This window comes from Cibotium barometz, chromosome 3, assembly GCF_041138505.1.
Source record: "Cibotium barometz isolate CiBa-2024 chromosome 3, ASM4113850v1, whole genome shotgun sequence".
Lineage (NCBI taxonomy): Eukaryota > Viridiplantae > Streptophyta > Polypodiopsida > Cyatheales > Cibotiaceae > Cibotium > Cibotium barometz.
The window spans coordinates 62468402-62495320 of NC_141048.1; the positions used below are offsets into that span (position 1 = coordinate 62468402).

The 26919-nt window shown below is 46.5% G+C and overlaps 1 protein-coding gene and 1 pseudogene across 4 annotated transcripts in view; both read left to right on the forward strand.

Annotated features, from left to right (window-relative positions):
* LOC147640361 (uncharacterized) overlaps window positions 1-26919 on the forward strand; it is a 106185-nt gene that overhangs the window by 61009 nt on the left and 18257 nt on the right. For all 4 annotated transcript variants that reach the window (XM_086779711.1, XM_086779718.1, XM_086779727.1 and 1 more), the window contains 5 exons: window positions 327-436; window positions 13014-13536; window positions 13639-13989; window positions 14103-14204; window positions 14496-14558. In XM_086779711.1, the coding sequence (XP_086635837.1) occupies window positions 327-436; window positions 13014-13536; window positions 13639-13989; window positions 14103-14204; window positions 14496-14558 (1149 nt within the window). The remainder of the gene's footprint in view (window positions 1-326; window positions 437-13013; window positions 13537-13638; window positions 13990-14102; window positions 14205-14495; window positions 14559-26919) is intronic.
* Window positions 24269-26266, forward strand: LOC147640362 (uncharacterized; annotated as a pseudogene).

Here is a 26919-nt window from a genome sequence, read left to right on the forward strand (position 1 = left end):
ATGAGTAGATCCTTCTATAGTAGCAAACTTGGTGCTTGCCCTGAGGCTGCATGGTCTCCCACCGAAAGCGGTACAATTGTGGCCGCAAAGCAGCCTGGATGCCAATCAGGGGCCAGCGGGGATGATCATCAGTTGGCTTAGCCTAAAATGGTGCAGCTAAGAAACTATTGCTTGTAGGATATACCTATTTCAGCTAAGAAACTATTGGTTGTAATATAGACCTATTTCTAACTTTAATATACCTGGACATGTAGTGTTCTTGTGCCTGCGTGTCATAAATTTTACCGCATTGTCTAAACGCTCTACCATTTTTGTGGTGATCAAAGGTTGGTGGATTGCCCTCACCATCGGTTTCCCCACTGATAGAGGATACAACAAGCATACAAGCTCTTAATTTGGATCCGGGTTGTCCACAGGTTACTGAAGATGTTTACAGGTTTGTAATCTCATTGCACAAGTTGCCAAGAATTAGGAGGCTTCAATTAATATTAAGTTTTGACAAAGAAAAGGTTTTAGAAGGTTACACGACTCACAAAGCTTAATCTTTCTTTCACCGAGAACACGCGTTTGTAGGCATTAAGCCTCATCTTTTGACCTGTAGAAATCATACACATGGCATGCTTATCCTATCCACTCGTAGGAGAGTGTTCACACACTACTAGCACACTAGACCTTTCAGGGGCTGTTCAAACACACTTCTTTTTTTGTGAAACCACTGTCTAATTAATCACTCAAGGTATGATACAAGCATAGCTGCCCATAAGAAAGGACAAGCTTAAAACAGTGGAAAAACACATCTAATTGCCTAATAGTGATCTTCCTCAAGGCGTAAGAGTCCTGGAGAGATTCACGCAAGAGCGTCTAAAGAAAGTAGACATGGGTATCAACTGACCGGTTAGTAAAGACTTTCTGATTTCTTTCATGCCAGAGTTCGTAGTGCCTAGAATCTTGTCCACACAAGAAACTGTGAGTAGTCCGATGATTCATTGAGGTTTCCACCAAAAAGCCAGAATTGCTTGGAGAAATGATGCCGAGGAAAATGAGCCTTTGAATCATAGTCACATGGGAACGCGGTTCCATTGGTGTGGAACGGGGGAACGTGGAGGAATGGAACTTGGGAACGGCGGAACGTGGAGGAACGCTTTTTTTATTTTTTTTTCCATGATTCGCGAAACGGCACCCTTAACGTTTTTTTTTTCCACGTTCTGGCCGCCGGCAGCGTAATAGCGTATCCTTCTTTTTTTTTTCTGAATAGAAGGGTTACGGGTGCCCAAAACGTTTTGGGCACCCTTTGTATAAAAAAAAAAAAAACGGATACCTGCAAGTAGCGCCGCCGCCGACCCCTAAAAAAAAAACATGGGAAAAAAAGAATAGATTATGCAACGTTTTTTTTAAACGTTGAAAGACGACCTGCCAGGCTGCCCTGCAACGTTTAAAAAAAAAAAACGTCAATATCAACGTTTAAAAAAAAACGTACCTCTCTGAGAACTTATAAAAACCTGCAGAGTGCAGCTGCAAGTATAGTGTGCATAGCCAAGTACAATCTCTCTCTCATTATTCATAGCCAAGTACATTGTACAATCTCTCTCTCTCTCTCTCTCTCATAAGGGAACCAAGACAGCTTTCTCTCTCTCATAGCCAAGTACAATCTCTCTCTCAAAGCCAAGTACAATCTCTCTCTCTCTCTCTCTCTCTCTCTCATATAATGCCTCCTAAGGGAACCAAGAGAGCCAAGAAGAACGAAGCATGGTCATGGTGGGATGAGGTGGATATTCTTGAGGCCAATCAAGGCGGAGGAGCTAGGAAGTGGAAATGTCGCTATTGTGGCAGCACCAAACATGGGGGAGTCAACCGAGTTCGAGGTCACCTAATCCATGAGCCGGGACAAGAAATCCAACCATGCTTGTCAATCTCAGCTGAGAAAAAGAGAGAGCTAGAAGCTAGGCATAATGAAGTGATTTTTCGTGCTCCTCCTCCAAGAGCTATGGCTGCGAACCCATCATTCTTTACAACTCCTTCAAGCAACTTCTCCACATCCGTAGGCTCTTCTTCCGTGCATCAACCACCACCCCCCAAAGGCACGCAAAGAACTCTTGCGGGTTCTTGGAATCCACGCAAACGAGAAGCCGTGGATGCAGCTATTGCAAGGTTCTTCTACCATGACCACATCGCTTTCAATGTGGCAAGGTACCCTTATTTTCGGGAAATGGTTCGTCTCATTGCTGAATTTGGACCAACCTACACTCCCTCTTCTTCGGAGAGCCTTCGAACCACGCTTTTGGCAAAGGAAAAGGAAGCTGTTGAGCAAGCCATGCAAAACGTCAAGGAAGGGTGGCAACGCAACGGTGTCTCCATCATTAGTGATGGATGGAGTGATAGCCAATCTCGCTCCATCCATGGCATCATCGCATACTCTCGAGGGAACACATTTTTTGTGTCTTCCCATGATGCCTCTCCAACGGGCAAGTATGCCGACGTCATCGTGGAGGAATGGGCAGAGGCAATTGAGCAAGTGGGTCCTCAAGATGTGATCCAGGTCATTGGTGATGGGGAGGCCTCAAATCGAGCTGCAGGCGACCTTCTTTTGGCAAGGTATCCACACATCACATTCACTCCATGCATTGCACATGGCTTGAATAATCTTCTGAAAGACATTGATTGTCTTTCATGGGTAGCACCATGCATAGCAAAGGGAAAAGACATAGTTTCATTCATCACTCGGCACACATTTAGCCTCTCCGAGTTTAGGAAAAGATCCCCAAACTCGGATCTTAAAAAATATTCGAAAACTCGTTTTGCATATAATTTTATTATGCTAGAGAGGCTAGTTGCACTCCATAACATTCTCAAGCAGCTTGTAGTGAGTGATGAGTGGAGCACGTGGCCCACTACCCGTAGCACACAAGGAACAACTTGTTACACCCACATCATGGATGCTCCTTTGTGGGTGAAGATTGAGCATGTTGTCAACATTACGAAGCCCATTATCTACATGCTGCGTATGGTGGATGGGAAAAAACCTTGCATTGGCAAAGTTTATGAGGGCATGGACAAGATGGTGGAGGGTATCCTTTCTTTGGAGCCCGACACAACAAAGAAGGCAGAACTTCAAAGTTTGTGTCAAGCAAGGTGGGACCGATATCACTCACCAATGCATGCAGCTGCATTTGTGATTGATCCAGAGTTTCAAGGCAAAGGCCAGGAATCGGATGAAGAAGTCACAAATGGTTGGGACAAAATCCTTGCCAGATTGGTGCCTGATGCTACGATGAGAAGCAAGATTAGAATTGATTTGGGAAAGTACAGAGCAAAGACAGGTAATTTTGGTTCAGCAGATGCCCAGCAAGATAGGACACTTATGGGAGGTGCTCTTTGGTGGGAGAACTACGGATCGGGTACTCCAGAGCTACAACGGCTTGCAATGCGCATTCTCAGTCAGAATGCAAGTTCTTCTCCAATTGAGCAACTATGGAGTGTTTTTAGCCATGTTGCTTGAAGAAGAGAAATCGGCTACTCACTACCAGAACAAATGACCTTGTGTATGTGTCAGCCAACTTGCGACTATTAGCCCAGGTTGCTAGTGGTGACTTTGACCATGAGAGCTTCATAGATATGGAGCCACAGTCTGAGTCGGATGATGACGACCCTCCACCTCCACCTCCACCTCCACCTGCATCGATGCATGATGCATCTATGGATGATCTAGCTGACATCTTTGCACCTATTTGATATCACCTAGGACTTTAGGTTTCTTTGTTCTTAGCTATCTAGCTTTCACTATGTGGCTGTCCATTGTACAAGCTATTGTACTTCTGGTTTTCTAAATATGAACAAGGTCATTGAGTTTGCTATCAAATTCTTGTCTTTTTTTGTCTACTTTCAATTGTATATTTGTCTCTTTTTACCTGCTTTTAATTGTATATTTGTCTACTCATGTGTATTGAAATATGATAACGTGTCGTTCCGGATCCCGTTCCGGATCCCGTTCCGGATTGCAAGGGGTCCCGTTCCCGTTCCCGTTCCGGATTGGCCCCTCGTTCCCATATCCGTTCCCGTTCCCTGGTGACTATGCTTTGAATATCCAGAAAGCCTATCAAAAAGAACACAAGAAGACGCATAGTGCCAAAGCAAATGAGGCACTGTTTCTCGTGCTTGATAGCACCTAAACAATGTGATGAGGCAATATGTCTCTTGGCCAGTAGTATACCGACAGGAAGCACCCTAATCACACATCTCCACAAGAAGACTCTGCTTCAAAGGGGGTTAATTTTTCCGAATGTTATTAAGGTATGTTTTCCACCAACGCAATGGTTTAGATATCCGCTAGAGCTGGTTGGCGTGCTCAGCAATCCATGGGGGAGGAATAATCAGCTTATATGCTCTAGCTGCAGTCAACTGATCAAATGAAATAGGCTTATAACTAGGCATCTATCTATCTAATTTCCAATCCATCAGCCTGTTTTTTGCATCAAATGGCGGAACAGGCTGGATAGACAATGGCACCAACACCCATTTTCTCATTTTGCTCATGATAATGGCAGCCTACATCAACTCACCAAGACAGCTCCCCTAGACCTAAACAGGGGTAAGACGGGAACGATGGGGACTTTTATAACAACAAGGCACAAGGATTATTTAACTCAGTTTTTGGATGACTTCCCCTGCAGAGAACCCTCGACTCGCACATAAATTAGATAATTTTGGAGTTTACCCCCCCTCCCCCCCCCCCCCCCCCCCCCCCCTCGAGCAAGTCGACTAGCTGTCTGAGGCTTGCAAGCAACTCGACCAGCAAAAAAGGAGAGAGAAACCACAGTCCACCAGCCCTTTGACATCTGTAGAGGGAGTCGACCAGCTCTATGGCACCTGTGTCGGCTGTTCAGCAGCCCTGTGCCACTTGTTGAAGAAGCTGACCAGCTCTCTCTCTCTCTCTCTCTCTCTCTCTCTCCCTGTTTTACAGGACTGAGTATTTTACCTCTTTTCTTAAGCACTATGATTATGTTTAAACATGTTTAGCATTCACTGATCATGTTTAATTCTGTATGTGCATGTGTAAATTTGTACACGTGTGTGGATGCAAATACATGTTTGGTGTGTGTGTGTATTTCTGGTCTTTCTCTTACCTTGTTGTAGGTGTAGCAGTTTCTTTCTCTCTCAAGGCTACTTGTGGGTCAGCCCTGCAAGTACAACCAGTCATCAGCAGCTGCCATGTGGCACAGGTGGCTGGCAGCTGACACGTGGCACACCTGGCTGCAGGCGATGACATGTGCTGACGTGTGGCACACTTGGCTGCAGGCGATGACATGCAGCTGACACGTGGCGGCTGGCTGCACAGGCATGACTGCAGGTGACGTGGCCGCTGGTTGCACAGGCACAGGCGCTGTCACGTAGGTTGGCATGCGCACTCAGCGCAAGACAGAGGCGACAGGCACCTAAACGCGATCGAGAGAAAAAGCGCCGGGCAGCCCATAACGCGCAAGAGAAAAGCAGTGGGATTTTTGAAAAACGCTGAGTGCCATGTGTATTTTTTTAAATAAAAAAAAGAAGAAGGGAAAAAGCTATTCGAAGAGTCTTTTGGAAAAGCACTTGTAATAGTTTTTTTAAAAGGGAGAAAAACTATGCTTTTCACCCCCAATCTTGTATAAAAAGGGGGCCAAGGCTCTTGTTTCCACACAACACAAACTGGGTGAAAGTTTCAAGGAGATCTCCTCCACGTGAAGCAAGGAGGAATCTTCTCGGGAATTGTACAAGGGCTACGCCGACCTCGAGTGATAAATAAATACCTGCGGGGGTGCCACGCTTTGAGGCCAATTGGTCTTTTGTGTAGGAGCACTCTAGCTCCACTTATTCTTTTTCTTCTTCCTCCAAGTTTATTATTCGAGTTCGTAAAGAGTTTTAAGTGTGCTCACCGCCCGTAAAGTTTCTGAAGGCCGGTTTCAAGGTTCCATTGCGGATTTCATCGTCAACTTTTTCAAGAGGGCGAGCCTGTGGTCGACACATTTAATTCTATGGCTGGAACTAGTGCGGAGATGTAGGATTTATCTTCAGAAGAGGACGACTACTTTGAAGATGAGGAACGAGCAAGAATTACCTCCCGATATGCCAGAATTTGAAGATGATGATGCCACCTATGAAGCAAAGATGCAGAGTTTGATGGAGGGATTAATGGAACTCGCGAAAGATACACGTTTTCCACAAAACTTCAAAGTTGATTCTAAACCACGGAAGCATGGGTCTGAGAAGAAAGCCAAGCCTCAACATTCGGCTCCCATCTACCCAAATTTTCAGCAATACCCTGATTCTTCTTCTTCTTTTCCCCCACCTACCCATGGAAACCCTTTTAATTTTTCTCATCCTGGTTACTTTGGCGGAGGCTCTGTCTTTCATTCCATGACGAGTGTAGCCAACATGGGCATGACTGGGAGCTATGGTATGCAGCCAGGTAATGCATGGAGGTATGCCAGGAGGTATGTATGGAACTTATGGTGGTGGTGGCGGAAGTGCTTTTGGTATGCCTGGTATGGGAGGTGGTATGATGGGCATGGGATCTAATGGTGTAGGCAATTCTTTTCTCAAACCACATCCCTATGATAATCTTGTTCCGGGCGAGAAGCCAAAAGATTATAAAGAGGGTGGTGCTGTAGTAAAGTTTGATACTTTTAGTGGTGCAAAGGATCGTTTGAAGGCTCTCACCTTCATTCAACAGTTTGAGCATTTTCTGGTGTAACTTCACAGAGGCATCTAAGGTACGGAAGGCAGCTTCTTTCCTAAAGGGAAATGCTCTTCAATGGTGGTCAACACTTCTTCATCAGGGTACAGCACCTAGCACTTGGGTGGAGTTCAAGCAAATCTTCTCTTCTTTATGGTTGACACGACTTTTGAGGTGGATGTTATGACGGCTTTGCATTGATTAGATTCCAGAGATTGTAGTAATTTGGAAGAATATAACAAGAAATTTTGGGATGCTTTGCTACCGGTCACATCCTTTAGGCCCGTGTGACTGGTTGAGCAGGTAGAGATGTATTGCTATGGGTTACCCTAGGAGCTTCGAGACTATTGCATTAAAACAAAGGTCATCAATATGACTCAAATGATAGAAAATACTCAGACTGGATATGCCATGCTTACTGGTCAGATGTCAGGATTTAAGGATCAACGTCTCTTCTCAAAGAAAGTATTTAAAGAGGCAAAAGAGTCTAAGGACAACAAAGACACTGAACCACGAGAGAAGGGGCAATCCAAGAAGAGGAAATTTCAGCCCTTACTTCAAAGAACAAATAAAGAAAAGAAAGAACTTATAGCTGCCAACAAATGTTTCTCTTGTGGAGAAGAGGGACATCGGTACTAAAGGTGTCCGAAGAGAGCACTTAAAAACGTAGATGACTCACAGGAAGAGCCTAAAGCAAAGAAACAAAAACCCTCTGCTTGACTAGTCATCTTCAGAGTTGTGCATAGCATGGGGAAGACTTCGAGATCAGGAGGTTTTGATCTTTTTCGATCCTGGGGCTTGTGCAAACTTCATCACCTCCGAGCTTGCAGCAAAGTTGGGCATCAAACTAGAAGAGATGGGTGTGTTGCATGAGGCTACTTTGGCTTGTCTTGGACATTCGGTTGAGGTTATACTGATCACTGGGAAACTGCATCTTAGTGTGCAGACTTTTACGGACAGAGAGGATGATTTCTACATTATGCCGTTGAAGGGTTGTGATGTTTTGTTGGGTATGCCTTGGTGCCATAAAGTTAAAGCGGTTGTCGATACTTTCAATAGAAAAATCACTCTCACTCACAAGAATAAGGAACACACTCTTGATGTAAAGCTTAAAGGAGAATCTATTCCTGTTGTATCGGCCTCGGCCATTTCTTGTTTAATAAAGAAACATCTTTCTGTTTACTTAGTGTTGTTAAAGAGAATCAAGATACCACAGATTCCAACCCGTCTGAGTTGGACAAGAAAAGAATGGATTTTCTCACAAGTTTTCAAGATTGTTTTTGAGAGGCTTTGCCAGGGGAGTTGCCGCCTACTAGGCCTGAGGATCATGGGATTGATTTGATTTCTGGAAGTTCACCACTGAATAAGCCACCTTATAGGGTGAGTGCATCCCAACAAGAAGAGATTATGAGCCAAGTGCGTGATCTGTTGGACAACGGGTTGATTCAGCCGAGCTCTTCGCCCTATTGTTCACTATTTTTTTTTTCAAAAGAAAGATGGTTCTTGGCGGATGTGCATTGATTACAGGGCATAAGATTACCATCAAGAACAGATTTCATATACCACGAATCGATGATATCTTGGATCGGTTACAGGGAGCAGCTTAGTTCAGTCGCATTGATCTAAAGAGTGGATACCATCAAATTCGCATTAGGCCAGAAGATGTGCACAAGACAGCTTTCAGGACAACTTTTGGACTATATGAGTTTTTGGTCATGCCTTTTGGTCTTACCAATGCTCCAGCGACTTTCAACAGGATGATGGATTAGATTTTCTGACCCCATGGTGCTTTTGTGGGCACCTTCTTTGATGATATGATTGTGTTTTCTCATTCAGAAAAGGAGCATCGGGAGCTTTTGACCAAAGTGTTTGAAGAACTCATAAAGCATAGGTTGGTTGTCAATGGAAAGAAGAGTGAATTTTTCATGCAGGAGATTCATTTTCTTGGGCACATAGTGTCAAAGGATGGTGTCAGGATGGATCCAGCGAAAATTGAAGTGATAAAGAATTGGCCAGATTTGCAGACTATACATGATGTGAGAAGTTTCTTAGGACTTTGTTTATATTACAAGAGGTTTATCCGATTCTTTGTAGAAATTGCTTCACCTTTACATCACCTGACCAAAAAGGATGTAAAATTTTGATGGACAGAGAAGGAAGTGGAAGCCTTCAACAAGCTTAAGGAAAAGCTAACCACTGGTTCAGTTTTGGTTCTACCAGATCTACATAAACCTTTTGTGGTACAGTGTGATGCATGTGGGAATAGCATTGGAGATGTTCTTATGGAGGATGGACATGTTATTGCTTATGAGAGTAGAACTTTGTCACCAGGAAGAAAGGAATCTACAAGTATATGAGAAGGAGCTTCTTGCGGTTATTCATGCTCTTTCCACTTGGAAGCATTACCTTCTTGGGACTGATTTCATTGTTCAGAGTGATCATCAGACTCTATAATACTTCCTTACTCAAATGAAGCTCTCAGAGAAGCATATGAGATGGGCAAACTTTTTGTCCATGTTTCACTTTCAGATTGTTCATGTGGATGGCAAAAAGAATGTGGTTGCGGATGCCTTATCTAGGAAAGCACATGTGGCCGCCATCTCTATTATCTTTCATCATGAACTTAATGATATGCGAGAACAGTATGCTCGCGACACAGATTTTGAGCGGATTTTTGATCGTTTGACTGAAGGAGAGCGAGTTGATCATTATTCTCTCAAGGAAGGATTTTTGATGATGCATGACAAATTATGTGTGACATCTCAGTTGAGGCAGAAGGTTTTGACAGAATGCCATGCTCCGCCTTATGCAAGCCATCGTGGTATTGAGGCTACAGTAAAAGCTTTGGAGGCATTCTTTTATTGGCCTACTATGCATAGGGATGCTGATGCTTTTGTTCGTGATTGTATCATTTGCCAAAAGGTGATGTATGATCGTCGAAGGACACCTGGGTTACTTTATCCTTTGCCTATTCCAGATAGACCGTGGGAGAGTATTGCTATGGATTTTATCTTTGATCTTCCTAGGACAAAGAGTGGGAATGATGGCATCTGGATGATCGTGAATCGTTTCAGCAAGCAGGCCCATTTCGTTCCAGTTAGGAAGAAGATTAATGCATAGCAAATGGTGAGGATATTTTTGACAAATATCTTTAAGTACCATGGGATGCCCACATCTATTGTTAGTCACCGAGATCCTTGAATGACGGGTTTATTTTGGAGAGCATTATTCGAGAACATGAAGATTTCGTTGAAGTTCTCATCGTCTTTCATCCACAAACAGATGGGCAATCGGAAATTGCCAACTCAGTTGTATTGGATCTTCTAAAGTGTTATGTTTCGGATCATAAGGAGCAGTGGGAAAAGTATCTTCCTTTGGTAAAGTTTGCTTACAACAGTAACATTCACACTTTGACAGGTAAGGCACCTTTCGAGATTGTGGAAGGCGGGAAGAAAGTACCTCCGATCTTGCATACAAAAGATAAGATCTACGAGGCAGATCGTTTTGTGGAGAATATGGATGAGGCTTACAAGAAGGTTAAGTTGGCTCTTCAAAGGACTCAAGAGAAACAGAGGAAAGCAACAAACCTTCACCGTCGATCATTGGTTTTTGATTTGGGTGATTGGGTGCTTTTGAGATTTGAGAAGGCTATCTCAGGAAAATGAAGGGTAAACAACACTTATATCCTAAACTGAGTATGCGGTACTATGGGCCTTTTCAGATGATTGAGAAGATGAGTGATGTTTCTTATGGTCTTCAGCTACCGGATCATTGGAGGATTCATAATGCATTCCATGTGAGTCTTCTTAAACCTTTCAAAGGTGAAGTGTCTAAAGATCAGGTTGATGAGCCACAACCAGAAGTCGAAGAACTAGATGAGATTCTTCAACCGGAACAGATTTTGGCACATAAAGAAAGAAAAGTCAGAGGAAAAGTTTCATGTCGGTATCTGGTGAAGTTTGTGAACTATTCACCTATGGATTCGAAGTGGATGGAGGAGGGTGACTTGGCAGATTCACCGAGGATGCTACAACTTTACCTCGAGGCTTTTGGTTTGGAGCCTACCTTAGAAAGTGCTTCAACAGGTTCAGCTGTGGATTCTGGAGTACTACCTGTTGTTTAAGAGGGGGGTGACTCCGCTCCTTTGTCACAGAGTTCACTTGGATGAGATCTGGAAGTCGCTTGGTGTTCTTATCAGCACACCCGAGATACCGAACTGACAGTATATCTGCCTATGGGACTTCTATGATATATGTGTACTAGTCACATGCTTTGATTCATGGATATACGGATCTTTTGAGAGAATGGGGACGCCTATTCTAGACTTTCTTTTGATATGCATCAGTGTTTACTCATGTTCATGATGTACTGCTGATCGTGGGTCCTGTGGGATGGCCATGAGCGGAGCAGGTAAAGCATCTAGGGGGGCATGACTATTCATGAGGTGGATGCTCTTGATTTATGTTATTTAGATGTTCTGTTTCAGTTGGCAGAACATAGCTTTCTCATTGGCCTCTTAGGTTCTGTTTCAGTTTGGCAGATCCTTTGAATGAACAATCGAGGACGATTGCTTTGTTTTAAGAGGGGGGTAATGTTACACGACTGAGTGTTTTACCTCTTTTCTTAAGCACTATGATTATGTTTAAACATGTTTAGCATTCACTGATCATGTTTAATTCTGTATGTGCATGTGTAAGTTTGTACACGTGTGTGGATGCAGGTACATGTATGGTGTGTGTGTGTATTTCTGGTCTTTCTCTTACCTTGTTGTAGGTGTAGCAGTTTCCTTCTCTCTCAAGGCTACTTGTGGGTCAGCCCTGCAAGTACAACCAGTCACATCAGCAGCTGCCACGTGGCACAGGTGGCTGGCGGCTGACACGTGGCACACCTGGCTGCAGGCGATGACATGTGCTGATGTGTGGCACACCTGGCTGCAGGCGATGACATACAGCTGACACGTGGCGGCTGGCTGCACAGGCAGGACTGCAGGTGACGTGGCCGCTGGTTGCACAGGCACAGGCGCTGTCACGTAGGCTGGCATGCGCACTCAGCGCAAGAGAGAGGCGACGGGCACCTAAATGCGAAATCCCTGGGCCGCAGCTAAACGCGACGGAGAGAAAGGTGCGAGGCAGTCCATAACGCCATGAGTTCACATACTCACTCACCAGGGTTACGACCCTTCCATCATGCTTTTGGATACTTCCAAGACAACATCTTGGAAATCCTTCGGCACATCACGGCTCTCTGGAGGATTGTGACAGTTGTTGCTGACGGTGCTCATAGTAGGATGACGACGAGCATGATAGTTGGTGTGCAGAGGTGGCCGGTGGGCGAGTCGGACAGACGGTGGTGGCAGTCGGCAAAGGCGAGTCGGATGGACGGCAGCAGCAAGTCGGGTGGATGGCGACGTACAGGTGACGTACTTGGCGGCAGTTGGCAGTGGTGAGTGCGGGCGACTGCAGGCAGTGGATGACATTGGCGGGCTGCCCAGGTGGTGACGGGCGATGTGGACAGCAGGGCTGCAGGCGAGGGAGAGTGCAAACGGACTGATGTGATGGTGGATGATGTGTCGAACAGCAGGAGCAGTCAGGCAGCAGAGGTAGAGGGCGATGGTTGGAGAACAAGACGAGCTGTGATGGGCAGTGATGAAGCGGCAAGTCAACGACGGAGTGGGGACAGATGTGTACGTGAAGGTTGCTGAGACGGAGACGTGGGCAGATGTGCAGGCAGAGTTGGCAGTGGCAGATGTCAGAGATGGTAAGTGGATATAGAAGTGCTGACGGATGGATGGAGGGTGCAGACCGGATGCTGGGCACATCACAAAGGTGATGTATGAGGCTCTTATACCACTGTAGGGTTTAGTGGGAGAGATATGGTAGCGAGGGAAAGAAAGAGTTAGTCCTGGAGAGGGAGAGAGAGTGTAGATTTGCACGACTAACAAAGCTTAATTAACCTTTCACCAAGTACATGCTTTTGTAGGCATTAAGCCTTATCTTTTGACCCATAGAAATCACACACATACTAAACCAATGACACATGGCACACTTATCCTATCCACTCATAAGAGAGTGTTCAAATACTACTAGCACACGAACCCTTTTAGGGGCTGTTCTCTCTCTCTCTCTCTCTCTCTCTCTCTCTCCCTCTCTCTCTCACACACACACACACATACAACTACACAAACAAGGTTTCACACACATAGGATGGGTTCACACACACGAGCTCCAAATCCCAACAAATATGTGGCATTGAAAGCTTGGTTTTCATTATGTAAGACGAAATCTCACCCAAAATCTTGCCTTGGCAGAGAGTTCAATGAGTTTAGGCAGCAAGAGAATGCAAAACGAGGCAAGAAGCAGCGCGAAGACCAAGTAAATGAGCTAAAGTCCTTCAGCGAGAGCTTAAAAGATCTGACGGTAAGACAACATACGACTACAACAGCAGGCGGCACTCGTAAGACAGCAGGTGCATGTGCACCCCCTGCATCTGCCCTACCTATTCCAACAAATATCACCAGTTCTATCAGTACGTTTCTCGGATCAGATGCTGGGACTCCCGTTGCGATTCAAAGTCAGTTCACACCTTCAGGTAGTGTGTTGGAGTCGTCAAGGGTTCTGGCTAATGAGGTGGGCTCTATTTCTGGTCTTTCTCAAGCAGAACTACCATCCACGAGTGGGGTACGCTCCTTATCAATGCAAAAGATGGAAACCCCTCTCTCTCCTGTAAATTCTGCCACATCAACAACGGCACCATCGTCTCCATCGTCTTCCTCAGGGATTTTGTCCGGTGCAAATGTCATGAAGAAATCTTCTTTGAATCCAAATGCGAAGGCAAGAACCTGGCTTTCTTTTTCAGAAAAATTGCTACACTACCAGCCTTGTTTCTTATTTTATGATGGAAATCGCTGTTTTTTTCAATTGTTGTCTTTTCAGGAATTCAAATTAAACCCAAATGCAAAGTCTTTCACTCCAAGCTTCACGCCTCTAAGGCCACCTTCCCCAGTTGTTCATGGGCCTATATATGTCCCTGGGGTGATGCCGCCAGCTGCACCAATACAGGCTGTGCCTATGGGTGTTGGTGTCAACCCTCTGCTACAACAGGCAGGGCAGTCAGCAACTAAATACACGCCATATAACTCAGTGGCTGTAGCAGCGGCCTCAGGTGGAACTCCCTTCTTGCCTTCTCCAGGGACCTACACACCTGGGGTGTCAGGAGCAGCAGTTCCATCTGCATTGACAGGAGGGCATGCTACGGTGAAAATACCGCCTCAGCTGCAACAGCCAGTAAGTTTTGTGGGTTGGTGTTTTGTCTTCTTAACCAACACACTATTGAGAGGCAAGATTTGAAATTAATAAGTCTTCTCGCCATATAAATGACGTTCAGTTTATATTCACAGGCTGTGGGGCATTCATATGGTTCACAACAGCCAATCAGATATACTTCTCAGGCACCACCTGTGCAGCCAGCATCAACATATTTGCATCCTAATGGTCAGCTGGTAAGGGTGGACACTTAACCCACATACGTTGGGTGCAATAAATTTGTAATGTAGAAAAGCTGATCGCTTCCACTATCTTAGGTGCCCTTAATTTTGTGTTTTCATGTTTGTAAGGGTTTTCATTTCAGTAGATATTAAACACAAAGGCACGTGGTGATGTCGCTAGTGTGTCACTGTGTTGTAAGAGCTTTCTTTTGAAATGCTAAAGCTTGGAGTGTTGTATGTGTAATATGAATCTTTAGAATTGCATGGTTTGAGAATCCTCCACACTGATTATTTGATGCCCTGCAGTACTCTCAACAAATGATGTTTGGTCAGCCTGGGCCAGTTGTCTACATTCAGCCTTTTCCACAGGTATGCTGCTTTTTATCCATTGTTTTGCAGGGGGGGGCACAATAGTCGGTAAACATTGGAGCATTGTTTTTGGTGTGTGTGTTAGAGAAATGATGACGATAATGATAATTATATTAACGCCCATAAAGGCTGAATATGGCCTGTGGGACCAAAAAGGAAACAATTAACAACACATTGCAGTACATATATTGTGTGCACTAAAAGTGTGTGCGCAAGTGTGCGGGTGGCTTGATGGCCCATTACATCTGCCAGTAGAACGTGCCATGTCTAAATATCCAAAAGAAGGTGCCGAGTCTTCATGATTTTTGCTATGTATGCCCAGAGTTATCCATACTAGTGTAAACATCACGTTAATGTGGGCGTGTGTGTAGAAGTAGGGTGAAATTCCCTGCGTCCATAGGCTAGACTTAGGACCCTATCTGAATGGATAATTAGCCAAACTGCTGATAGATTCTTCAACATTGTTACCTTCTTCCTTGGTAGACTTCAAAGTGCTATTTTGTTTGCTTTTCCCTGTCTGCTTGCCTCTTTCTGCAGTCATTTTGATAATGACAAAGTTTGTTACAGTGACACTTCACCTTCTTCTACTTCTTCTTTTCCTTCAAAGAAGAGGGATTATTGGACCCTTTACCCTTGCATTTCTTCCCATAGCTATTGTTGTGTGGTTGCATTCAGCGAGAAGGTTGGCAATGTCAGATTGTCCAGATGTGATCTCTGAACACTCTATAGCATCAGAGTAGGTGTCACACTCTAGCAGGGAGTGTTACTCCGACTTGATCTTACCTTGGTGGCATATTAAATGGAGCGTCTGATTGTGGGATGGGTGTGTGGAATCCTCATCATTTACCCATCCTTCATTATTGTTACCAATAATGGTCTCCTCCCCTTCTCTTGAACCACCGTTTTGTGTCTTCGATCCATCCTGATTCTAGAGTCTTGCTCTTGCAACTTTGCTTCCCATGCCGTTATGGGAGGGCCTCCCTTAGCAGCATAGCAAGCTTGGACATGTATTGCGACATTCTTTCCATTCTTAGAAGTTCCATTGGGAGGTTGCAGGTCTTTTGGAGCAGGGTAGATTTGGGTGATGGCCCTCACTCCCAAAAAGGCAGTGCTTTTGATTCTTCTCTACCTCACTCCACACTGACTTGGATAAGCTGCCACCTAGACCTCCATCCCATAAAGTGTGTGTGTGTGTGTGTGTGAGAGAGAGAGAGAGAGAGAGAGAGAGAGAGAGAGAGAGAGAGAGAATTTGTTAATGTATACAAAAGACCCAATGGGTCTATGAGACCAACATGTGTTTTTTTTTCTGGGAAAAAGATCCTTCTACTAGTTAACAAAAAACCAGCCACGAAGGGCTAGATACAAACTCGCCACCATGTACAGGGCGGGGATCAAAGAATCAAGGGGTGGAGAAAGATGCACTTCTCCTCTGGCTGGCCGCTCCATGAGGAGAAGGCTATCTCATACAGGGGGAGGGGGGGGGGGGGGGGAATAACCACATAGGTGGTCTGTAATGACAAGTGGGATCACCACCTCTATCTGTGAGAAAAGGGCCAGGCCGCCAGAGCGTCAAGAAGGCTTCCCGTTGCTTCCGCATGTGGTCAGAGCCACCCTGCAACTTCCCCCACTGGCCGCGGAGGGTATGAATGAAAATGCTCCCGATTGACTCTGGAGGCGGAGTGTGGGTACCCTCGATGGCTTTGTTGCATCTAGCTCTCCATATGTGCCATTTTGCAATGCTATTGCAAATCTCCCATCTTTGGCAGGAGCCTGGACTCGAGTGATTAGTAGATGGGACTGGGACTAGTACTGCCAAAATGTGAAGGTGAGAGACCTAAAGGGCTAGCCCCCTACCTTCCTCCTCATAAGCCATGACAACCTCAGCCTTTGTGGCCCTGAAATGATACGGGTTGAGGTCTTGTCCATCGTGAAAATGCGGATTCTGCCAAACCTAGTGAGCCTCGGACAATTCCAAAGACAGTGTTGCTGAGACTCTTGAGGGTGGCCGCACCTCGGACAGACTGCTGGTCGACCACCCATGGCCAACCACGTGCCAACTGCCAAGCTCCTGTGTGCCATCAGCCAAAGAAAGAGGGTGATCTTTTGAGGCCGAAAACTATTCCAGAGCCTCTTCCAAACATATGAGAGAAATCGTTGTGAGAGGCCCTATGATTGCCAAGGTACTGCTGTTGCTGGGGTGCCATCAATCTCTGGCATCTGAATCCTGCGGCCTAGACACACTGTGTATGGAAAAAGGGGGTACCAGAGTCTCCTCCCGATCAGCAGAATCATACCAAGTCCACTTTCTTGGGTCCCACTGGAGGCGCGTGAGAGGTCGACTCTCCCAAATCAATAGCCGCCAGAGTCTCTCCCTACCCACCTTGGCCGGCGGGGGGTCTATGTGCCAGTCATGTGCTTGAAATCCAATCACCCTCACCCTCTGTAAGGTGCAGCCATTGAAATCCTCCAAGGGGGGCTCTGATCTCTCTAATTTGCCATGGGGGCCAATAGAAAAAGTGAGCAAACCACAGCCCTCATCCGTGCCATGGATTGCCAATAGAATATCATGCCTAGTAAACACGCCTAGCCACTGTGGGGGGGTCGGGTCTAGGATAGGTGTCAGCCACTCCTGAGGAATAGCATAGTCGATGTCGAGGCTGAGTCTGTTTCTACCCCGGATCCCTACCAAGCCTCTCTCTTGAACCTCTGGTGGCAATTGCCTGTGTGCAAGCCAATCTCCAAGGGACTAGGCAGGTCCTATGCTCAATGCTCCCCATGATACATGAGGTTGTGTCACCATTCGGCCACCCAATTGGTCTACCTGTGTTTTCTAATTATGTATGTACATTGGACTGACGTCCATGGCAGTTGCATATGTCGGGGATTGATGCCAATCATGTGATACTTGTTGGAGGTGTAAATTCTTGTAGCTACTCTCAGGTTATCGCATGACTAGAAGTTGGGGTGGATTATCCCATATGCAAGAGCATGGGAAGTCCAAGAGCCATATATAGGGTGTGGTGGCACTTTGTCATAGATATCTCCTCCGTCCGGGTTTTTGGGGGGGGAGCAACGGCAAGGAGATGGGAGCCCAGCCGTTGACGTTGCTCAGTGCCCCAGGGTGGTGTGTGTGCTACTGCTGCGTACTTTGACATGGTATTAGAGCTCGGCATAGTTGCACCCAGTTCGCGCTGTTAAAAGTCATCTCCTGTCTTTATCAGACACCAGGGCCTCTATTGTGGGTGTGCTCGCCCTTTGTAGGTGTTCTCTCATTTTTCCTCACTCCCTGTATTTTTCCCCATTTTTTTCCCTATTTTTCCATGGTGTGGGAGGCTGCCTTGTGCTGGCAGGATGGTCCAGATGCTGGCCGACTGGAGCAGGCCGACCTCACACGTGTGTGCATGCTGGCCGACTGGAGTAGATGCTAGTCAGGTGACTTCAGCATGCTGTCGGCTGCTCTTGTACAGGTCGACTGCACTCATGGGGCCATATAAAATGGCCCCATGGCCCCACTTCTTTGTATCATCTTTTCATTGCGGGATCTTGTGTATAGAGAAGAGTTACACACCTATCTCTCTCCTTCTCTTGTGCTGTCTATTTTCTGCACTCTACTTGCTCTTGTGGTCTCAAATTTGGTTATCATCTCCGATGTGTATTTTGACATGGTATCAGAGCCCTAGGCTCTTGAAAGATCTTGGGAGTTTTTTGAGCAAGAGGGGGATTGTTGCGTTGCTGATTGGTGGACTATTAGGGACTGTTCGGGAAGAGAAGTAGCAAGAGGAAGGCGGGGTAAGTTGCTGGACAGCCACTTGCAGGTTTAAAGTTTTTTTTCCCACCCACGCACCCTTTTCAGTTATATCCCCGCGATGGCAGATTTGTTAGAGCTGGCTGAGAAGCATGTGAAGATCCCAACTCTCCCCACGTTCCCAGTGGACCGTCAGTTGGACGGGAACAATTACGACATCTGGAAGGTTATGATGGAGTTTGTGCTGGAGTCATATGACCTTGCTGATTTCATCGTTATCGGGGTTCCACGGTTGGAAGCAGAGGAAGGGGAGCTACTGTCAATGAAGAAGGACCGCGAGGCACAGGCACAGATGTGGGATCGTATCAATGCCAGGGTTCGGTCATTTATCTTCCTCAACTGCACACCACAAGTAATCAATCACGTAAAGCATATGATGCTGGCCAGAGGCATATGGCAGCACTTGGCTTCTCTTTATAACAAGGTATCGCCCATGAAGAGGATTTCTTTGGAAGTGCAGATGCGGGTTATGAACCCTGCAAAGTCGTCGACAATGCGGGAGCACATTAACAAGCTGCAGGCCCTTGAGCAGGAAGTCCTCGAGGCTGGGAAGGAGATATTCAGAAGATATGGCCATTACTTTGCTGTCCCACTTGCTTGCTCAGTATTCCGCTTTCTACTACTCTTTGATTATTAGTGGCAGGCTCAGCACCATTACCTGGGAGGAGCTTGTGCCCATGGTCTTAGACCAGGAGGAACGTTTCAGGAACCCTCCTCATAGCGGAGGTTCGGAGGCCTTAACTGGCCAACGGCCGAAAGGCCGGAATAACAACAAGGGCAAAGGGAAGGCTTCACCGGAGAAGTCTTCTGAGAAGAAGCCTGATATAGAGCGAGAGAACTGAAGGCCGAGTGGTCCTGCAATGATTGTGGCGAGAAAGGCCGCTACTGGAGGAAGTGTCCTAAGTGGACTGGGAAGAGTGCTGATTCTTCAGCCTCAGCTGCAAAGACTCCTGCATTTGTGCACTTAGAGATGATGGACTCCGATGCTTCATCGTCTTCAAGCGAGGAGGCAGTTGGCTTCATCGCGAAGGATACCCGGGAATGGATTCTGTGACTTCTTTTTGGATCTGAAACGGCAGTCAGGTCGCATTTTCATAGGCGACAACTCCACCATTCCGATACACAGTGAGGGTCGGATGGAGATTATTCCCGACGGCAAGGGGGGCAAGCATGCCTCCCGTGTTCTTTACGTCCTTGCTCTTGGTTTTCATCTTCTGTTAGCGCATGAAGTATGCAAGACTGGCTTTCGGGTGGAATTTGAGGAGCATTCAGTTGCTCTATGAGACCGTGAGACTGGCCAGGTTGTTTGGGAAGGTGGTGTCGAGAATGGTATCTACAAGCTCTGTGCACTCTCCTCATTGACAGGTTCTCAGGTCGGAGATCTGTGGCACTTTCGTTTTGGCCACTTAAATGTGGATGCACTGCGGTGAGCTTTTCGTGACCAGATGGTGGTTGGCTTGCCAGATGTTGGCAGCAGGCAAGGATGTTGCAGTTCTTGTATACGTGGTAAGCAACATAGGGAATCCTTTCCGAAGCAGGCTTCCAGGCGGGCTTCAAAACCATTGGAGTTGATTCACACTGACTTGTGTGGACCTCAGCAGACACCATCATTGGGAGTATCTCTCTATTTCATGCTACTTGTTGATGATTGTACCAGATTCACGTGGGTCTACTTTGTTTCACAGAAGGACCAAGCTTTTGCACGGTTCAAGGATTGGCACGTGATGGTGGAAAAAGAGTCTGGATTGCAGGTAAAGACTCTCAGGGCTGACAAAGGGGGTGAATTCTCCTCGAATGTATTTCTCAGATTTTGTGCAGATCATGGCATCAAGAGGGAACTGGCCAATACAGGATCACCTTCAGAGAATGGAGATGTAGAACGCAAAAACAGGACTGTGGTGGAGATGGCGAGGAGCATGCTGGAGCATCGTGATCTTCCTCGTCCACTTTGGGGAGAGGTTGTGACAACGGCTGTCCATACCCTCAACCGGCCTCCAACGACTTCAGTACCTAATATGACTCCGTTTGAGGCATACTTTGGCAGGAAACCTGATGTCTGGCACTTCCGTGTTTTTGGGAGTGATGCGTATGTACATATTCCGAAGAAGCAGAGGGGGAAGCTTGACTCCAAATCCCGCAAGCTTATATTTGTGGAGTATAATTCTCTTTCCAAGGGATTCAGACTGTATGATCCAAATAGGAATGAGATTGTTGTCAGCCGGGATGTGGTTTTTGATGAGCATGTTCCAGTATCCATTGTCGAGGAGCCGCCACTTCTTGGAGATCCAGAAGGGTCTGATGATGATTCCCAGACCATTGTTCCAGTCGATCAACCTTAGTCAGTATAGGGTGAGGCCGCAGCTGGAGTAGAGCCCCCGCAACGGCAGGAGGCTCCACGATCTGTTCGAGTACCCAGGTGGTTGTTGGACACCCTTCGAGAGTCAGGTGTCATGGAGTTACCCTCAGAGTGGACCAGAGAGGACGGCCCTCGAAGATCGCACAGAGTCCGCGACAAAAGCAATACAGCGGAGCTTCTTCAGGTAAACTATGCTTTGATGTCTCGTATTATGCGGGACAAGGAGCCCACTTCTGTTAAGGAAGCCCTTTCATAGGATACTTGGAGGAAAGCCATGCAGGTGGAACTTGATGCCATCGAGAAGAACAAAACATGGGAGTTGGTATCGAGGCCGTCGAAACGGTCAGTCATCATTGGTGTCAAATGGGTCTTTAAGACCAAATATGCGTTAGATGGGTCGGTGGACAAACACAAAGCCAGACTTGTGGCTAAAGGTTATGCTCAGCGGCCAAGCATCGACTACGAGGATACCTTTGCACCAACAGCACGGATGACCACGATTCGGACCGTTCTTGCCCTTGCTTCTTCTTAGAGGTGGCCAGTGTATCAGATGGATGTAAAATCTGCGTTCCTTAATGGTGACCTGCAGGAGGAGGTGTATGTTGAGCAGCCTCTAGGCTTTGTTGTTCCAGGATGAGAAGGGATGGTTTACAGGTTACGTAAGGCCTTCTATGGTCTTAAGCAGGCTCCCAGGGCTTGGAATCAGAAGATTGATTCCTTCTTTGTTCGGACTGGTTTTCAGAGATTGGTTGCAGCTCCCAACCTAATCTCTTTCGGGAACGCGGCATGGTTACGATTATCATCCTTTGTGGATGATCTCATTCTCACCGGCGGTCATGTGGAGCACATTGGCGTGACAAAGGCTGCCTTGTCAAAGGAGTTTGAGATGACCGACCTAGGCTTACTCCACTTCTTTTTGGGATTGGAGATCTGGCATACCCAGAGGGGGTTTTTTGTCTCTTAGCAGCGGTATGTTCATGAGTTGCTTGAGGCCTTTGGGATGGAGAACTGCAAGCTTATTACTTCGCTGATGGACCCAAACACAAAGTTAACTGATAATGATCCTTGTGAGCCAGTTGATGCCTCGCAGTATCGGAAGTTGGTTGGTTCGTTGATCTGGTTGCTGAACACCAGATTGGACTTGAGCTTCTCCGTGGGGCTGTTGAGCTCTTTTATGCAGACGCCATTGAAGTCTCATTGGGACGCAGGATTGCGGATCTTGCGATATCTGCAGAGTACGAAGGAGTTAGGACTCTTTTACACAGGAGGGGATGGAGTCAGACTCCAAGGTTGGAGTGACTCAGATTGGGGAGGAGATCCAGACACGAGGAGATCTACTTCAGGTTACAGTTTTACCCTGGGCTCAGGAGCAGTTTCTTGGAGCAATAAGAGGCAGCCAACTATTGCCCTATCTTCGACAGAGGCAGAGTACCGGGTTGCTTGTGGTGCTGCTTGCGAGGTTGTGTGGCTGCGGAGGCTGCTAGGCGAGATTGGGTTTCCACAGAAGGACCCCACAATCATCCTGTGTGATAACCAGAGTTGTATAGCTATTGCTCGGAACCCGGTCTTCCATGCCCGGACCAAGCACATAGAGATACAGTATCACTTTGTACGTGAGAAGATCTTGGCTGGTGACATCTTGCTACTTTATTGTTCGACGGAGGACAATGCGGCGGACCTCTTCATGAAGTCTCTACCTCAGGCTACGCTCAGGCGGCACTCCAGCTCCCTAGGGTTGATTTCACAGCCAGGAGCTGAGAGGGGGTGTTAGAAGTCATCTCCTGTCTTTATCAGACACCAGGGCCTCTGTTGTGGGTGTGCCCGCCCTTTGTAGGTGTTCTCTCATTTTTCCTCACTCCCCGTATTTTTCCCCATTTTTTCCCTATTTTTCCATGGTGTGGGAGGCCGCCTTGTGCTGGCAGGATGGTCCAGATGCTGGCCGACTACTGGCTGCTGGCCGACTAGAGCAGGCCGACCTCACACGTGTGTGCATGCTGGCCAACTGGAGTAGATGCTGGTCAGGTGACTTCAGCATGCTGTCGGCTGCTCTTCTACAGGCCGACTACACTCATGGGGCCATATAAAATGGCCCCATGGCCCCCCACTTCTTTGTATCATCTTTTCATTGCGGGATCTTGTGTATAGAGAAGAGTTACACACCTATCTCTCTCCTTCTCTTGTGCTGTCTATTTTCTGCACTCTACTTGCTCTTGTGGTCTCAGATTTGGTTATCATCTCCGCGGCGTATTTTGACACGCGCACCGCCGATTTCGTTCGATTCGAACAGTACGGTTCGAGGCAGTTCGGTACAGTACGGTGCGGTGCGAATCGAACTTGAAAGAACCGTTTTTTTTCTGGCCGTTTTTTTCGCTGTTTGGAGAGCTGTTTGATGGGCGTTTTTCGGGGCTCTTGCTTGCTTGCCTTGAGGCTTGAGGCTTGAGGCTTGGCAAGTTGGCCCTTTGGTTGCCAACTTGCCTTTGCTTGAGGCTTGACTATTGAGCCTTGAGCCTCTTAGGCTCTCCCTATTATCTATATAATAGGCCCTCCCCCAACCCCATCCTCACAAGTTCTCATTGCTCAACCCTCCCCTCACAAGTGCTCAAGTCTATCCTCTCCCTTGAGTCCCCTCTAGGCTCTCTCCCTCTTGCTCAAGGGCCAAGGCTCAAGCCTCTTTCTCTTCCTCAACTTTCAAACCTCTCCCTCTTGAGTCTTGAGTCTTCCTCAAGCCTCCCCCTCTTCCTCAAGCCTCTCCCTCTCCCTCTCCCTCTCCCTCTCCCTCTCCCTCTCCCTCCCTCTTCCTCAAGCCTCTCCCTACCTGTCCCTTTCCTTCTCCCGGGACCCTTCTCTCCTCTTTCACCACGAGAGAAAAGCATGAAGCATTTACTTTGCATGCCATTACCCATGAGAAGAATGAGTGGAAGTTGGGGGCATGGAAGTGGACTTGCAAGTATTGTGGCAAGGCCTACACTAGTAGTGCCACTAGGCTTCTTGCACGTCTCTCCAAGATGGGGGGGCAAATTGCACCTTGCAAGATGATCCCTCAAGACATTTCCGATGGCATTTTGAAGTACTCTTTGCTTGGCAAAGCAAGTGATAGTGGAAGAGTCCCCCCCGTCGTTGCTGCCGCTCAAGACGAAGTCATCCCGCTGGCAAGGGATACATCCTCTTCATCATTCTCTGCATCCTTCTCCCCCTTCTCCAACTCCAACCCCTCATCAAAGAGGCCAAGTGAGTTTGAGGTTCCACACAAGAGGCAAGCCACTCTTGGAGGCTCCATTGGAGCAAATGTGGCCTCTCTCTCTTGGGTCCGAGCAAAGCAACAAGACGCAAATGTGGAGATTGCACGCACGGTCATTGAATGCAATCTCGCATTTCGTGTCCTCACATTCGACAAGCCATAATCGAGGTGAGATACAATTTTAATTTTTGTGTTTGAAGCTTGAAAGTTTAGCCTTTGCCTTTTAGTCAACTTTCAAGTCTTATTTATTTTCCTTTTTCATGCATCCATGATCCATCATCCTGTAGGTTGGCCCCGAAAATGTGGTTCAAGTGGTTACGGACAATGCGTCCAATTGTCGCAAGATGGGCCGCTTGCTTGAGGAGTTTAAGTCCATAGTGTGGACTCCTTGTGCCTCTCACTGCCTTGACTTGCTTATGGAGGACATAGGCAAGTTAGAGTGGGTGAAGAGTGTGGTGACACAAGCCACTCAAATTGTCACTTTTTTTAGTCAAAAAGTCAAGGCCCTTGCTATCTTCTGCCATCACACAACGACTTGGAGATAAAGAAGCCATCCTCGACGCGCTTTGCCTACATGTGGCTTCTTCTAGAGCGCCTTTATGATGTCATGCCTAAGCTCCAAGTAACAGTGGTTTCACCGGAGTGGCAAGAATGGATACAAGGTGAGATAGCTTCGCGTGTCGATGAGGCAAGAGCCATTCAACGGCTATGCTTGAGAGAGGAGTTTTGGTGCAAGGTCAGCGCCCTAGTCATTGCGGTTACTCCCGTGTATAGGGTTTTACGCATGACAGACATGGAGGGGGCTACTATGGGGCTCCTCACTCACTTTATGAGAGAGGCCATTGCCGAGATTACCCGCACCACAGTCCTCGATGAGCTTGATCCAGAGTATATGCTAACAAGGTAAACAAGATTCAACTTTTCAAGAATAAGTAATAAACTAAAATAGAATGTTGAATCTAAATACTTGTTCTTTCGTTTTTCTCATGTAAGGTATTCTCCCCTTTATTTTAAAATTCACAATGATTCCCTTGAGACCACTCCTCAACGCGATGCTATCGTGGCACTCGTGGAGAAGAGATGGAAGTGGATGAAGAGGCCTATCCATGGCCTTGCTACTTTGTTGCATCCTGCCTACAAAGCACTCCCACTTTTCACTGATCAAGAGTTGCTTTTAGCTAAGGATGCTTTCTTACCGAAAGCATTACCCGATGATGAGAATGGGCAATTTCAGTTCTTACAGGAGCTCATCAACTATAATGATAAGAGGGGCCCCACATTCGCCAATGCGGTATGTTGGAGGAGGGATTCTATAGTGAAGCCTCTCTTTTGGTGGGAGTCATTTGCTTACCAACAACCTCACCTACAAAGAGTGGCTTTGAGGATTCTAGTGCAGGTAATCACTAACCACTTGACACCAAGTTACTAAATTATGTGTAGATACTAGAATCCTGAACATTGTTTATTTTTATTGTGGATTAGGATTGCTCTTCGGATGCATGTGAGAGGAACTGGAGTTCCTATACTCACTTATACACACAAAGTTACACAATCGACTGAGCACGAGACAGTTAGAGGAGATGGTCTATTGCCGCAATAACTTGTGCATGGTGCGTGCAATGCACGATATGAGTCAAGCTAGACATGTATATTGTTATGTAACACGTTAAAGACTTACATAAATTTCAATGTTTTATTATTTAGCTCCTAATCAATTATAAAACTTGTAGGTAAACGTCGACGAATTCAAGTTGACGGTGGACACTCTTAAAAGTGTCCACAAAGAGCGTAATGGAGAGGAGGAGGCTATATATGCAGAGCACTGCAAAGAGCTAGAGGAGATTGATAGACGAGTCTCTCGTACTTGTCGTGGCTGCCGAGCTAGAGGTGGAGTACAGGTTCGGCCTATTCTTACCTTTGGCTCTCGAGGCTCTGATCGCCCAGTTGCTACCTATGTAAGACGTGGCTCTCGGAGCTCTACCTCCGCAGCGATTAGAGTTGAGGATGCTTCCATTGTGGAGTCTTCTTCGGCAGTTCATGGTGATATTAGGGAGCCCGAATATGATGATGAGGGCAACGTTCTTAGTGATGGGGATTTTGGTGGGAGCTTTGAGGTGTCCTCCTCTAGTGAGGATATTGAAGAGCCTAGCGATAGCTCTGAGTCCTTACTCCTGACATAGATGGTGACATAGGCTTTTAGCCTCTATAGTCCTCTATGGGCTTTTTGCATTTTTGTACTCACATTTTAGTACTTGCCTATGCGGCATGCTGACTTTTGCGGCTTTATATATATTCATGACTCTTTGACATGTCACATGTACATTTGTCTACTTTCATTTTCTATGCAACTTGCAAGTTGCAACATTCTAAATTTTTATGTTTTGGGTAAGTTATAAGTTATAAGTTGTAAGTTGTAAGTTGTAACTTCTCTAAGTTTTGCATCTATATTTATATTTTAAAGTATTTTTTAATGGACCGTACCTCCACCGTATTTTTATTTTTAAAATTTAGCAGTGTGTTCCGAGACTGTATTTGAATGTACTGTACCGAATCGAACTTTTCGTACCTGGCAACTATGGAGCTCGGCTTGCGTGGTCCTGGGCAGTCCTAACCTCTGTTTGATCGAGGTGCTCGAATTGAAGGAGGGTGTTGGAGGTGGAAATTCTCGTAGCTACTCTCGGGTTATCGCATGACTAGAAGTTGTGGTGGATTATCCCATATACAAGAGCATGGAAAGTCGAAGAGCCATATATAGGGTGTGGTGACACTTTGTCATAGATATCTTCTCTGGCTGGGTTTTTGGGGGGGAGCAACGGCAAGGAGATGAGAGCCCAGCCGCCGACGTTGCTCAGTGCCCTAGGGTGGTGTGTGCTACTGCCGCATGACTTTGACAATACTGTGATTTGGCTTTCCGCTGGGACTTGTGCCTGTGTGTACATGCCCGGAAATGCCTGGAGGATTG